The 15,274-nt window shown below is 46.4% G+C and overlaps 1 protein-coding gene across 3 annotated transcripts in view; it reads right to left on the bottom strand.

The window, feature by feature from the left end:
• LOC146198111 (osteoclast-stimulating factor 1-like) overlaps nt 1-15,274 on the bottom strand; it is a 34,832-nt gene that overhangs the window by 2,910 nt on the left and 16,648 nt on the right. Inside the window, exons 8-9 of one of the 3 annotated variants that reach the window (XM_084593435.1) lie at nt 6,076-6,143; nt 98-423 (exon numbers count right to left, since the gene is read on the bottom strand). In XM_084593435.1, coding sequence (XP_084449561.1) covers nt 6,091-6,143 — 53 coding nt within the window. In that variant the 3' untranslated portion in view covers nt 98-423; nt 6,076-6,090. Of the gene's footprint in view, nt 1-97; nt 424-5,965; nt 6,144-15,274 lie in introns of those variants that run through there. The other 2 variants (XM_084593436.1, XM_084593434.1) reach the window with 2 other exon arrangements.

Genomic DNA, 15,274 nt, shown 5'->3' with positions numbered 1-15,274 from the left:
GGGTTATGTGGTAGCCATTTTCTGGTTGCCATGTGGAAGAGCCAGGAGCAGGATTTGAAGCTGCAAACAGCAGTGTTTTATTTATTTATTTTTTTTTTTTTTTTCACATAATGCAGAGAAACATAGTTTTCGCAAAACAAGCTAGGGATTGCACTGGCATTTAGTGTGTGAATTTCCATGCATTTAACTCTAGCTGAACGTTCACCAGAACATTTTGTCAACCGTGAGGAGTTTCATTTCAGCACTAATGAATTGAAATTTCCCCATTTCAAGCCGTTGCATGGCTGTGCCTCAGCTGTGTCAGTGCCGGAGAGCATAGCCGTTGTCATGGCAACCCGCAGCTGGGATGGGGCCTTGCCTCGCCTGGCGCTTCTTGCGGTTATCGTGGCTGCGGTGGCCGTGTCGGCACCGGCGCTCTGCCAGCTGCGCATGAGCAGAGAGGAGGCGAGGCGGTTGTTTAAGAAAGGCGTATGGCGATGCAGCCCTGGCTAGAGATGGACAGGTTGGGCTCGGCTGAAGGAAGCCAGAGACCGCCATTGGAATGAAATCGTGCAGCGGCGACGTGCAGAAGACACTAGTGCCTTGAGAAGCGTCGCAGGGACGGCGCAGCTAGACGGGGCTGCTTGGCTCCGACAGTGACTCTACAGCGGCCAATGGAGATGCACATCTTTGAAGTAAGCCAGGCTCAGAAAGTAGAACGAAACAAAGAAGAAAAGACGTGCTGAAGAAACTGGGCAGCAATGTGTCTAACTTAAAAGCGAAACCTAAGCGTAACCATTGCAGATGAAGCTATTGCTTTTTACTAAGCCATCAGCAGCCAATTTTTTATTTTCTGTAGAAGTTTGAGGGTGTCTTTGTGTCACACTATCATTACTGGTTTAGCGTGTCAATACTCACATGCAGATTTGTGGTGTCATGCATGACATACTTTAGTCAAGTATGATTCTTCAACACCCAATTTCATTGTTCTTGTATTTTGTTTCTTTATAATATTTAAGACCATTGATTTTATTAAAAATTGTGACTTCAAGACCTAAGATAAATGCAACAGTAAACTCGAAATAATGGTTGTCAGATAGTAGACTGCATTTAGTTCAGTTTTGTGCTAGCTTGTACTCTGCACATTCTAGGAAACTGTTAAGGTTTGCTCTCTTGAATCGGCTTGGCATGATGCTGTAATGAGAGCCTGCAATTTTCTTAAGCTTTCCAACTGCTGTGTGCGTGAAGCTAGTTTACTTGTGTTAGCAAGGGAATAGCAGCAGAGCTGAACCTAAATGTACTGAACTCTTAAGAGGATCCTGAAATAGTTCAATATATAAAAAAATTTGTATTGTTTTTTAATCAGTAGCGATGGAGTCGGCCAGAGTCGTCATTCTCTCGCCATGGCGTCCGCTCTCTGTCGCATCATTTGTCATAATCGTAACCTGTAGTCATCCAGATATATCATGGTGTCAGAAGTAAAGTAACACGACGTAGCACTCTGCCCCGAGTGACTTGGCACGACAATGTATGAAGTATGGCACTCCTCCTCATTCAACCACCAAAGCATTTCGAGCTGACCCACGGAAGCATGGTTGGATTGGAAGGTGGCCTACCAGCTTTATGAAGCAGCATGCGAATACATCACTAAGTCGGAAACAAGGTGAGCACTGCTACTTCATGTCATGGGCTCAACAGCGCGGAAAGTCGTGAAGACATTAAGTTTTCCTGAGCCAGCCGAAGGTGAGCAGAAAAGCAACGTGGTAGCAGTTGCAAAGTACGAGAGGTACTTTCCTTATAAAAATGCGATGCAAGCAACCATCTTCAGCAGCATGTGTCGGAAACAAACCAGCCGATCTACGAGTTAATTGCTGAACTTCAGCAGCAAGGTGCGACCTAGAAGCATGACCGCATCCTGGGCAACAGGATCGTCAGCATTTGTGACGCAGCACTACGAGAACGGCTGTTGCGCGAGAGACGACACTGGAGAAAATAAATGCTACATGCAGAGTGACGGAAATCCCCAAGCAGCATATGTATTCACCAGCAACGACTACAGATGGACATGAAATGAAAGTGGACAACTGAACAAAAAATGCAAGCACTATCGACAAGTAGCTGGCAAGCAACAGCCAAGAGGACAATCTGCGTTTCATTGAAGAAACAGTGCCTCAGCGTACATGCGGCAGGAAACCATACACCATTCCTGACAATGTCTTAACTACGGCTCTACCTGCTACGCGTGTGGGACACTATGCGAGTGTTTGCCGCCAGAAGCAACAAACAATGCAGAGAAAGGTTTGGCGCTTGGCGCAGAGCATGACGACTCCGACCAAGAATTCTTGGGAAGCCTCTCCATGGATATTGTAGATAATGCATCGTCAAACTGTTCAAAAGCATCTGATGTGAATGGCCGGAACATGGATTTTAAATTGGACACTGGATCTGATGTGAATGTTCTCCCTGAGCAGCTAGTGTTTAAATGGAAGCCTCAGCCAACTGTGACAGTAACAAAAGCAAAGGTCACAACTTACCTAGGTGAGCAACTCAACATTGAATATGAATGCGAACTCTCTTGCTCAGTGAAAAACGAGCAAAGTTTTCTACTATTTTTGCCAGTCAAAGAAAGCCTCAAGCTTATACTTGGAGCAGCTGCATGCACAACGCTAAACTTGGTGCAGAGTCGGGAACATCGCAGCAGAGGAAGAGCCATGCCCTCTGGCTTCTGAGAAGCTTGAAGCTCTGCTTCAAGAGTTTTTGATGTGTTCAAAGGCAATGGCAAGCTAGCAGGAGAGTACAGCATGCACCTCCAGCCAGACGCAAAACCTACAGTTGCCGCCTCTCGCCACGAACTAAGTGCACTAGAAAGGACTGTCAAAGCCGAACTCGAATGCATTGAACAGAATGGCATAATTAAGTGTGTGATAGAACCAACAGACTGGGTGCATCCGATTGTCATAACCACAAAGGAAGATGGAAGTGTGCGAATCTGTCTTGACCCAATAAACTTAAATGCAGCAGTGAAGCGACATCACTATCGTATCCGGTTCCAGAAGGACTGTTTGCACGACTAAGTGAGTGTACAGTGTTGTCAGTTTTGGAGTGCATTTTGGGCAGCTAGCAGTTGATGAAAGCAGCTCGTATCTATGCACATTTTCCACACATCAACTGGCAAAGCAAGGCATAATCCCTGATACTAGCTAGGTAAAGGCCATCAAAGCTATACCAGCTCCAACCAGCAAGGCTGAGCTTCTTTGCTTTCTGGGAATGGCAACATACCTCATGAAGTAACTCCCAAACTTCTCAAAGACACAGCCTCTTTGAGAACTACTTAAGTCTGATATCTTGTGGCATTGGACTCCAAAGATGGCAGATGCTTTCAACGAGATTAAGAGCAAGCTGACAACTGCAACAGTTTTGCACTAATTTGACCCGGCACAGCCTATTACCATATCCACAGATGCAAGTTCCTATGGGATCGGCAGCGTCTTTCTTCAGAATGGACATCCAGTAGCCTATGCATCTGCAAAGCTATGCACAAATTGAGAAGGAACTGTTAGCTGTTGTGTTTACCTGTGAACAGTTTCACTATTATATCTATGGTCGCAGCATTGTGGTTGAAATTGATCATAAACTTCTCATCTGTCTTCAATGTAAGGACTTCCACAAAATCTTTCCCAGACTACAGCGCCTACTACTTCGGCTCAGGCGCTGCACTGTGAAGTTGGTGTACATACAGGTGCGGACATAATTAAACTCGCATCAATTGCACTAGAGATGAAAAACAATATTTGCTCATGTAAAAAGGCATTGGCGTCTACTACAGGTTCACACATACCATGAATTCGAGTTTCAATTATGCAGCACGTGAAAAATTTTAGAATCAAATAGTGTGCTCAGTTTACTTTTGTCCATACCGGTACCTGGTAAACACCTGACAGTTGTGGCCGCACTGTCTTGAGCTCCTGATCTAGCAGTAACCATTAAGACCTCGGACCAAGAGTGTAAGGTTTTGGCATGTACATTGACGCAAGCTTCAACTGCCAAGCTAGCTGAAATAAATGCACAGTTACTGATAGTACACACCAACGTGCAGCCACATACATTCAGAAGGGCTGGCCTGACAAGACCTCAAAAGTTGTCCCAGCAGTGGAGCCTTACTCCATCAAGAGTGAACTATACACAACTGATGGTTTTCTGTGTTATGGTGAACGACTTGTCGTGCCCCAGACACGCCAGGAGGAAGTGCTCTCTGAGCTCCACATGAGCCATCGAGGCATCATCTCATGTAAGTCTACTGGCCTGAATTAAACCAAGACATTGAGGAAATGATATCTAATTGCGAGGTCTGCCAAAGCCATCAATGAGCTAACCAGCGAGAGCCACTCCTTGACAAAGAACTACCAACATGTCCATAAGATAAACTAGGCACTGGACTTCTTCCACCACAGTGGTGCTACTTATTTGCTCTTAGTGGACTGCTATTGAAAGTTGGTGGAGGTCAAGAAAATGTCAATAACCTCAGCCTTATCGGTGCTCAAGGATATTGTTAGGTATATGCCATTGACAAAGACAACGATGGACAACAAAGAGAGAGACGACAAAGCTGAAGCAACATCTTTATAGATTGAGCTGTTCTCCTTCAGCCATGTGTTCATATACCCTGATAAATATAGTGATCATTCAAGCTGGACAGAAAACCACAGAAGATAATGGCATTGACACCACCAGCCATCTTCAACAGCTGCACAGCTTCTATGTTTGTAAACAGGGTGATGGGATAGACAGGACAAAAACTGTAAAGAAATTTCATTGAAACTATGTACCAGTTGCAGACAGTCTGGTGAAAGGTATTTACAGCCAAAACTGAGCACTGCAGATATTACGTCGTTACTGTAAATGTGACTAAATTTGGAGCCGAAATTTCACACATAGCAGTCTTCAAGCTTGCACGTGACTCAATTTGGTACAGAGCAAGCTGCCTTTATAAGGTAGACTTCACACAGTGCAGTGCTTCGAGCCGTTACTCTGTAATAAATTATGGTGTTGCAGGTCATGGAAGTGGCAAAAAGCACAGCCATATTACTCGGCATGCACGCAGGCAATCTTGTGAGAGGTCAAAAATAGGCAGCTCTAACAAGTTCATCAAGTACTAGTCAGCATAGTTAGAAAAATTCTTTCATTACACGGTGCTGTTTCAAAGGCGAACTGCAACGAGATTTCTGCTCTGTAAACAGCAGATCAAACGTGGCCACTAAGAACAAAATATGGCCTTCATAACTGAAACAGGTACTTCAGGAATCGCTCATCAAAAACTTTGGTTTTTGAACCAAAACTGAAAATGGGTGGCCATTACTAGCAGCAAGAAATGACGTAGAAAGGGCACTTTTGTGCCATCGGGCAGTGTAGCTGCGGCGTGTTCGAGGCTTGATTATAGAAACCCCAGCGAGTGGGCACACACATATTTGGGTACTGTTAGGGACGCGAAAACCAGTCGCACAAATTTACAGCTCTGCCAACACCAACAGCCAACATGAAATATAATTTGTTTTGTCCTATATTTTCCCTACTTTGTGAGCGCGCACTCTTGTACACCGTGCATATGTGTGCCCCCAATGGTTATATACAATATTTCTGTATGGCAATTATGGCAAAAACTATAAAAACTTCACCATTGTGGCAAGTCTAGGCCTTCCAAGCCATGTTCCAGTCTCCACCTTTTTACTGAACGCCGTTTACATTCCATTAGCCCACAATGGCCCCAACTTGACAAGAGTGCCTGCTGTTTCTGAGCCACATCCAGTAAGTTGACTGAATTCCATCACATGCCACCAGGTGCATGCCACGTCTGTTACACATCTTTTAAAAAGCTTGTAATTACAAAACTTTTGTAGAAAGCATAAAACCTCATTATGATTAGTTTTACGACTGTCCAATCATAATGACAGGCATAGTAGCCAAAATAAAATTCACGGCGCACAACATATGAATATATAACCTTAATGTAAAAACAGTTTTAATGCCATGTTAGCTGTATAAAATTTTTATGCACTGTACTAATGCATAGCCTGGTATTTAAAAACATGACTTGCACACTTTTTGCATTATCCATCAGCTGGAGTCTTCGTCAGACTGAAGGTACTCCTCAGGATCCACAGAGAGAGCTGAAAAAAACAAAAAGAAACCATTGAGTGTTTTCAATACAGGCTTTCATGCCAATGAAAGCCATGAGCACACTGAGTGAGTCGTCGTTGCCCCTAATTACAGCTACAAAGAGTGTGAAAAAAAGCTTGTTTCAGCATGAAATTGTAACAAGTGGCACTGCTAAAGCAGAAGCATAGTCCTTGTTTGTCATGTAAGTCGAGCAGACCAATGAACATGATCCACTTCAAGATAGAGGTTGATGGGAAAGGACCATAGACACCTAATTTTAGTCTCATCTTCTTTCAAATTCTGCAATAAAACACCAAGATACATTGCTGATCACATGATATATGCTTATGACCACTAAATTATAACTGAACTTCTTGATGTTCTTTATGACCTGGTTTCATAATCTGAATGATGGCTGTAGAACATAAGCAGTCTTTAGGTCACACAAAATACTGTGTAGAAGAAGGATATTGAGGACAGCGTCGAGGTCAACGGGGAAGCGGGGCAATTCCACAACTGCTTCTTTCTCATCACCGTCCAGTGAAGGGGTGTATCTTATTCTTCACAATTCCCTCCAGGGAAAAAGGAGCCATCCTGGCGACTTAAGGAGACAAAGATACAATGGGGTCGTAGAACGGCTTAAGGCACTGCACATGAACAGTTTCACAGCCACGACGTCCCAAATCGGAAGATGGCGTCAGCGGCTCAACAACATAGTTCACTGGTGAAGTGCGCTCAACGACGCGGTAGGGCCCACGATACTTGGAGATCAGTTTTGTTGAGAGGCCGGGGCTGCCGGATAGAACCCATAGCCACACCAGTGAGCCGGGCTCGAAGTGTGGTGCATTCTTCTGAATGGTGTCATGGCGATATTTTTGACGCTATTGAGAGTCGGTTGTGAATGTCCGTGCAATCTGGCGGCATTCTTCTGCGTGCTGTTCAGCTTCGGTCACTGTGGTACATTCTGATGCGTCTGGGTTGTAGGGGAGGACAGCATCAAGGGGAGCAGATGTATGCCGACCATAAAGCAAAAAGAATGGAGAGAAACCCGTGCTGGATTGCATTGCAGTGTTATAAGCATAGGTGATATAAGGAAGAACAATGTCCCAGTTTGTGTGGTTGGATCCGATGTACTTCGCGAGCATGTCACTGAGGGTGCGATTAAATCGTTCAGTAAGGCCGTTTGTTTGCGGGTGATAGGTGGTGCAAGTCTGGTGAATGATTTTGCACTGAGCGAGCAGGGCTTGAACGACGTCAGATAAGAGCGCATGGCCTCTGTCGCTGAGTAATTCACGAGGAGCATCGTGACGGAGAATGAAGCTCTTCAATAAGAAACCGGCCACATCTCGGGCTGTTGCAACTGGGAGCGCGGCGATTTCGGCATATCACGCCAGGTGGTCAACGACAACAATGACCCAGTGATTGCCATCAGCTGTGCACGGAAGAGGGCCATAGAGATCAATTCCAATGCGGTCGAAGGATCTAAGCGGGCATGTGAGAGGCTGTAGCTTACCAGCCGAACGTTGAGAAGCAGGTTTGCGGCGTTGGCATGTCAAGCACGATCAAACATACCTAAGAACAGAGTTGAACATACCGCACCAATAGCAGTGAAGACGAATTCGAGTGTACGCCTTGAAAATTCCGGCGTGACCGCACTGCGGATCGGCGTGAAAAGCTGTACATATTTGAGTTCGCAGATGGCGCCGGATCACAAGCAGCCATTTGCGTCCACTAGAGTTATAGTTGCGCCGGTAAAGGAGGTGATCCTGAATCTCATAGTAGGAAGTAGGAAGCTTGACGGCGAAGAGCGCATGAAGGAGTAATCGCTGAATTGTTGGAAAGGTAGTCAATAAGGGATGCGATCCAGGGATCCTTTTGTTGTTCAGCAGGCATGTCACTGATGTCGAGGGAAGATACCGCAGAGTCCAAGACGGAGAGGCTGGCAAGGTCGGCTGGCAGTGGTGAGCAAAACAAAACATCGACGTCTGCATGCTTGCGACCAGATCGGTAAATAACACGGATATCATATTCTTGTAGACGAAGAGCCCACCATGCCAAGCGGCCGGAAGGGTCCTTGAGCGATGAAAGCCAGCAGAGGGCATGATGGTCCGTGACTACATCAAACGAATGGCCGTAAAGGTAAGGGTGAAACTTTGTGAGGGCCCACACGATGGCCAAGCACTCTTTTTCCGTTACAGAGTAGTTCGCTCCAGCTTTTGTGAGAGTACAGCTGGCATACGCAACTATGTATTCACTGAAGCCGGAGGGGTGCTGAGCAAGCACAGCGCTGATGCCGACACAACTGGCGTCTGCACGCACTTTGGTGGGCGCCTCAGGGTCAAAATGGCGCAGGATGGGCGGGTCTGTGAGCAGGCGGCGCAATGTGTTGTAGGCGTCGTCGCATGCTCGTAACCATAGCAAAATATCTGAGGTATTGCCGAGGAGCTGAGTCAGCGGGGCAACAATGGAAGCAAAGTTTCGTATAATATGCCGAAAGTATGCACACAGGCCCGAAAAACTTCTTAATTGCTTGATGATAGTAGGCTTCGGAAACTCGGTCACAGCTCGAAGTTTGGCGGGATCAGGACGTATACCCTCCTTGGACATGTGGCCTAAAATGGTCAGCTCACGAACAGCCAAACGACGCTTCTTCAAGTTGAGCTTCAGGCCTGCGTTCGCAGTACATGTCAAGACCTGTTTCAGGCGAGAGAGGTGGGTCGCAAAGTCCGGCGAAAACACCACGATGTCGTCAAGGTAACAGAGACAAGTCTTCCACTTCAGGCCACGCAGTATAGTATCCATCATACGCTCAAATGTAACAGGGGCATAACAGAGACCGAAAGGCATGATGGTAAATTCAAAGAGGCCATCAGGGGTGACAAATGTGGTTTTAGGGCGATCTTTCGCAGCCATGGGCACCTGCCAGTAGCCAGATCGTGAATCGAGCAAAGAAAAGTTTAGCACCTTGTCAGCAGTCCAATGCATCATCTATACGCGGAAGGGGGTAGACGTCTTTTTTCGTGATTTTGTTCAGGCAACGGTAGTCGATGCAGAAGCGTATAGAACAGTCTTTTTTCCTCACTAGGACAACAGGAGAGGACCACAGACTGTTAGACGGCTCAATCACGCTATTCTGAAGCAAAATATGAACTTGGGCTTAAATAACTATGCGCTTGGTGGCAGACACTCGATAGGGATGCTGGCGCAGAGGAGCATGGGAACCGGTGTCAATGTGGTAGGGAACAGTTGATGTGCGGCTCAAAGCAGGCTGATGAGAGTCGAATGAAGAGCGGAACTGATGAAGCAGTGAGAGGAGTTCAGAGCGTTGAGGCCCAGGAAGACTGACATCGATGAAGCGGAGAAAAACGTCGGCAGAAGACTGGTTCAGCGCAAGAACAGGCGGTGTGAGTGCAGCCAAGTCAGCGGGCTACGAAGAGGGTGTTTCAGGAGCGGTGAGAATAGAATCCATGAGCTAGATGGTGCCGAGGCATTCACCGCGATGCAGGGATACGGGAAATGAGAACGGATTAGAAATTCAGAGCGCGGTGAGACCAGCTGATATAGAAAGTACGGCATAAGGCAGGAGGAGACTTTTGCGGTTTAGAAAGGTAGGTGATGGGGTGAAAAGTACATTGGTACTGCGGGAAAAAGCACAAGCGGTGGGCACAAGAACGAAAGAGCATGCAGGAAGATCAGTATCTTCGGCAACGACGACTTTGGGATAAGGAACGTCCGGCGACAGTTTGTCTAGCGCAAAAATCTCCAGTTCGGCACGAGCAGAGTTTATCACCGCATTATGACGCTATAGAAAATCCCAGCCCAAGATAAGATCATGCGAGCAGGAAGGCAAAATGACGAACTCTATTGCGTACACAACTTCCTAAATGACGACTCGTGCTGTGCACACCGCTATAGGCTGGGCATTTGCCGTGCATAGTGAGAATCCTGAAATCGGTGTCGTCACTATGCGCAATGAGCGGCAACGACTTGCAGCCATGGCAGAAACGACAGCGCCGGTGTCGACCAGAGCCAGTACTACAACGCCGTCAACAAAAACTTCAAGCAGATTTTCGAGATACGTGAGGTCTTTGACAGTTCGCTCGCTGCACAGTTCTCGCCTCAGGAACTGCGGCATTCAGTTTTCCTTTTGCGCAAGACTGGGACGCCATCACAGAGGAGATAGAGACCGGCGAAGCAGCGAGGTTGAGCGGCGAGGAGAAAAGGTGGTACAGTCATTCGCGACGGAACTTGCAGATGGAACGCCGGCCACATACTGACTTCGGGGCGGCTGCCAGGAAGCTAACATTCATCGCAGTAGAAAATCATCGGGAGTGCGATTTCGGCAGTACCAGAAAATATGGCCAGCAAATCCGCAGGAATAACAGATGGGACGGTTATCACTGGTTCGCCATGGATTGCGGTGCAGCGGACGAGGTGGAACCAAAGGCCTGAAGAAATTCTTGCACAGGCCCTGGAGGCGTAGCGTACACCAAAGGGTAGCTAGGTGGCCGTGGTCGGGCAGCGTACGTCAGCGGTGCGACAGGAGTGGGGGTGCATGTCAATGGTGGAGCAACAGGGATGTCGACGTATGAGAGGGGCTCCATGGCCGGTGCGGTCTGAGGCATGGGCGCTGGCGGAGGGGCAGATGGAAGGGCCTCCGCCATGCGGTTGGCGATGTCGAAGGGGCGCCAAATTGCGGGACAGCTCGCAGTTTGTAGGCAGCAGAGATATTCGGCGAGCAACTTCCTCCCGGATGAAGTCCTTGAGCTGCTGCAGCAGCGAGGAGGTCTCAGATGCTGCGGAGAAGCCAGAAAGTGACTCTGCAGGCACGGGAGGCTGTCGAGGGAGGATGCGCTGCTTGTGCAACTCATCGTAGCTCTGGCAGAGGTTGATAAGTTGAGAAACAGTAGTCAAATCCCGGGAGTTTAACATTTTAAAGGCGTGATATTCGATGCCTTTCAGAATGTGCTTTATCTTCTGTTGCTCGGTCATCTGAGCGTTTACGCGACTGCACAGGTGGATTACATCTTCAATATAACTTTTAAATGTCTCGCCGAGCCGCTGTGATCGATACTGCGGACGTTGTTCGGCGTGGAGCTTGCATACAGCCGGACGACCAACGACGCTTGTAAGACTAGCCTTGAATGAGTCCCTAGTTGTGATATCGGCTTCATGGTTACAATACCACAAGTTGGCAACGCCGGTCAAATAAAAGATGACGTTTGTTAACTTCGTGGCGTCATCCCACTTATTGTACGAACTCACTCGCTCGTATGAAGCAAGCCAGTCATCGCAGTCAGTGTCGTCAGTCCCGCTGAAGAGCGCAGGGTCTCGCTGGCGTAAGGAGCTAGAGCAGACAATCGCAGACAATTCTTCACAACTGCAATTTAATAGCTGATACATCATTTACTGCCATCCTGGCTTTTGATGTAGGCTGGATAGAGTATTTTAGTGAATTAAAACTATTTATCAGCAAATATACTGTAGTTATCTCTTATTCCTTGCACTTCTTAATGCATCATAACGATTGTCCAGTTGATGAACTGAAACGACATCAAGAATATATTGAATTACAAATTATTCAGCGTTCGTAGGCGAATACCACATTGTGAGCCACGTATCCTAATGCTTAGTACATGAATGAAAAAGTTGGCAAGTGCAATAAGGCACCTATGGTTTGTTCTTTAACCTAAATTAGCTGTGTGTGCCTATGGCACTGAATGAAGAATATGGATGCACAATGGTGCAAGCATACACTTCAGTCAGCATGCAGTGTATTAAACTGGGTTTCTAACAGCAAAACTTTAGGCATAAATGAGTGCACTTCACCCTCATACTGAAGTATATTTTATGAAGCATATGTTACACAGTGATAGAACCATGCAGGCCACCACCACACGTGGACTGAGCAAAGCCTGAGCTCTTTTCCACTGGGCCTAGGTACCGGCCTTGAAAGTGTTTTTCTTCTCCTCCTTCTCTAAGGACACAAGTCATGCTAGCATTTTACACCAGGTGGAAATATCCACGAACTTACACCATACCTTGCTAATGAGCCATAAGATCAGCTTTTCTAGTTAGCGCCAACAACTTAGCAGCGACCACTGCCATAGGAACAATCTTGATCTTTTTCAAAATATGTGCTGCTGTCAATGTAAATACAGGAATGGACCATTTGTGGAAAAGCTCCCACGCATGCATGACAAAGGCACAACTAGCACCCTGTGTAGGTGATTTAGTTGTGGTTGGAAAGTATGACCCAACTGAGCGATGCCTAGCCATACATTCGTGCTGTAGTGCGCCATGATGCAATCTGCTTGTCTTGCATTTGCCGAGTGCATGTGCCCGTGGCTCAGGAAACTTATTTAATTGAAAGAGAAGTAGGAAACGTGAAAAAAACGCTGTCTGGATATTTCATGTCCAGTTCCTGAGCATGCGTCGTCTGCTGTCGAAGCAGTGCAATAGGTGTCCTCTTTCGCCCCTCCTCTGCGGAGACACGCTTTTTTCTCTGCTGTTTATGGTTTCTGTCGATGCCATAGTCAGTTTTTAGCTGTTATGGTTTCCTCTCCAGCTGCACCACTTACGGAAAGGGGCCATCTCCACCCTGAGGCAAAGCTATGTATAGTCTGCTTTTGACACGTAATTTGGTAAAGTGAGTGTTATAAAGTACGCCCATGCAAGAGCATCCTGTGCCCTTCGCAGCAATATTCAACAGCAGCCCTGCTACATGCTGGCACGTTTCACTGAGCCTTGAATGAGGAGCAAAGAAATGCAGTTTTGTTCACTTTGCATACAGTCTCAGGACAGCCATTTGCATGCAATATGTTTCCATCCATGCAAAGCATGCACCTTGCAACAGCACCACTTGTAGGTACTATATTTATGGCAATGCTGACATACAAGGCACGAAAGACAGCCATTAATGGGGCCAATTGTGTGCATCTAGCCCTCTTCAAAGTGGCCAGGCGCTCTTGCTGCATTTCTCATGTGCTGCCAAATGAACACATCTTGGTTCTATAAGAGTTCTGCATCGACAAATGTACACATTTGGTGAAAACGGAATTTTATATACTAGTATGAACTTCCACCGTCATTGCAACAACAGTAAGGTAAGCTATTTCGACAGCAGGAGCAAGGAAGAGTACAGCCTCACAAGCCGCAAGAAACGGTTCGTCAGTATGCAACGCTCTCTTGTACCAGTGCATGTGTGGTTGAGATAGTACAACAGGTCGTTTACTAATCAGTAAGTTTGGCCAATGTCAGAAGGTGCTGTTAGCAGAAACTCCTGCCCTATCAAGAAAGCATAGCCATAAACATCTGCGACTATTACAAAAGTGCATCCCATTCCACTGTTACACTCGTCCGCGCATGAGCACCCATGCAATACACATTCATTTTCTCATTCACCATTCTGCACAAGAAACACGTTTTTCACCAAAATATTTCACCTCGTAATGCAATCACAGTGAGTTCAATTGATGTGACCTGTATCAACGGCAAACCATGTCGTCGTCTCATAAACAACGCGGTAGATGGTGCGCATGCTGCTCTAACCGAAACTTATCAGTGGTACGAAGATTCATCTTCAAGTTTTTGACATGACCTCCCTCCTTCAAAGGTATACTGAGCCAATCTCCAAGAATATTGAGAAAGCACAACAATTGCATTCTTAAGACACGATTACACTAGTACAGACACATAATTCAGGTTAGTTTTGAACGGGTGACAGTATATTTTACATTTGCTGAGCGGCCGCCGGGTCAGAGGCAGCGCCCTCCCGGCTGTGAGCCGGCAGGTGTGATATCACATTTACCCACAGCAACGTCATGGCCCAACGATCTCGCCGCCGCTGCCCCCGCACCTGAAGTTGGTTGACCGGCTACACGCAGTGTCGGTTCCCTCGCGTCGCGCCGTGCAAAACGCTGCGAAGTGTGGAATGCTGCATACGAGGAAGGTTGAGGGGGGCGCGTACGGATGGCGCACGAATTGTGCGCAGGAACACGAGCAGCAAAAAAAAAAAAAGAAAACTCGTTTATCCATGCACTTTGTTATTGCCATGGGGGAAAGGAAGAATGAACAGGTGCAACCGCTCGCGATGGGGATGGCTAGGGAGACATGAGGAAGGCAGGTAAATGTGACGTGATATCTGGTTTTGTCAGAGCTTTCACAGGAGCCCGCTAGGTGTGGCGATTTGAGAAATAATAATTAAAATACTTACTTTCTGCTCATTTATGTTCATAAAGTGAATTGTTTTGGTCACTCCCAAGCAGATAGCTACCATCTGCGCTGGAAATTTTGGTGGCAATTTTTTTATTCAGTATAAACACCGGCCACAATGCGCCTGGCAAACAGTTGAGGTAGCAAGATGCACATATTGCCCATACGTCGTCATTCTTCAGGCTACAACCCAAAAAGACTGCACTGCATATTTTTTTTTTTTAAACGAAATTGAGGTATTTTCCTCATATGTCATCTTCGTCAGCAGACGCACGTTTCTGGCAAAACAGCAACGCTACAGCAACAATTAAAGTGCACGTGAGCTGCCGAATGCTGCCTTGCGCATGTTAGTTCGAGAATCCCTTTCCAACCAAAAGTGCAGGCAAAGCTTTCCATTTTGTACAAGAGATGGCGGTCAATTTTTCGCAAATGGTCAATTATATTGCTACAATGTGTTTAAATCTGCTTGCAAACGGGGATGCTAAGCACGATCCTATTCAATTTCTATTCCAATTGGAATATGATTGTTTGGTTACTTGTGTTTATTTTGATGCTTACTGAGCAGCACGAGGCACATATATTGCCAAGAAATTCAATTCAATCTAGTGACCTGTGATCACTGGTTAGAAGCAACTGGAGGTGTGGCCTAGTCTCACAAATTTGCAAGAACAAAAAAAGCACTCGACATCGCCACAGTTTGCATGTGAAAATGCCCAGTGGTGCGTGTTACTTTATTTCATTTTTTCAGGCTTCTCCAGAATAAAAAAGCTTTAAATTTAGTAACAGTAGCCTCTTTTGTGATCACAATACAGTAATCAACCATTACTGGCCAGTTTCAAATTGTTTTCATTATTCCTGTAAATCACTCAAAGAACTTGGCAAGACGAAGTGCATATAAAATTGTTTCACCTTGTAGCGCACAGTAACG

This window comes from Amblyomma maculatum, chromosome 2 (assembly GCF_055883805.1).
Source record: "Amblyomma maculatum isolate TAMU_Amacu chromosome 2, ASM5588380v1, whole genome shotgun sequence".
In the NCBI taxonomy this organism is placed as follows: domain Eukaryota; kingdom Metazoa; phylum Arthropoda; class Arachnida; order Ixodida; family Ixodidae; genus Amblyomma; species Amblyomma maculatum.
The sequence above is the reverse complement of the archived record's forward strand: the minus strand, read 5'-3'. Positions and strand labels throughout refer to the sequence as shown.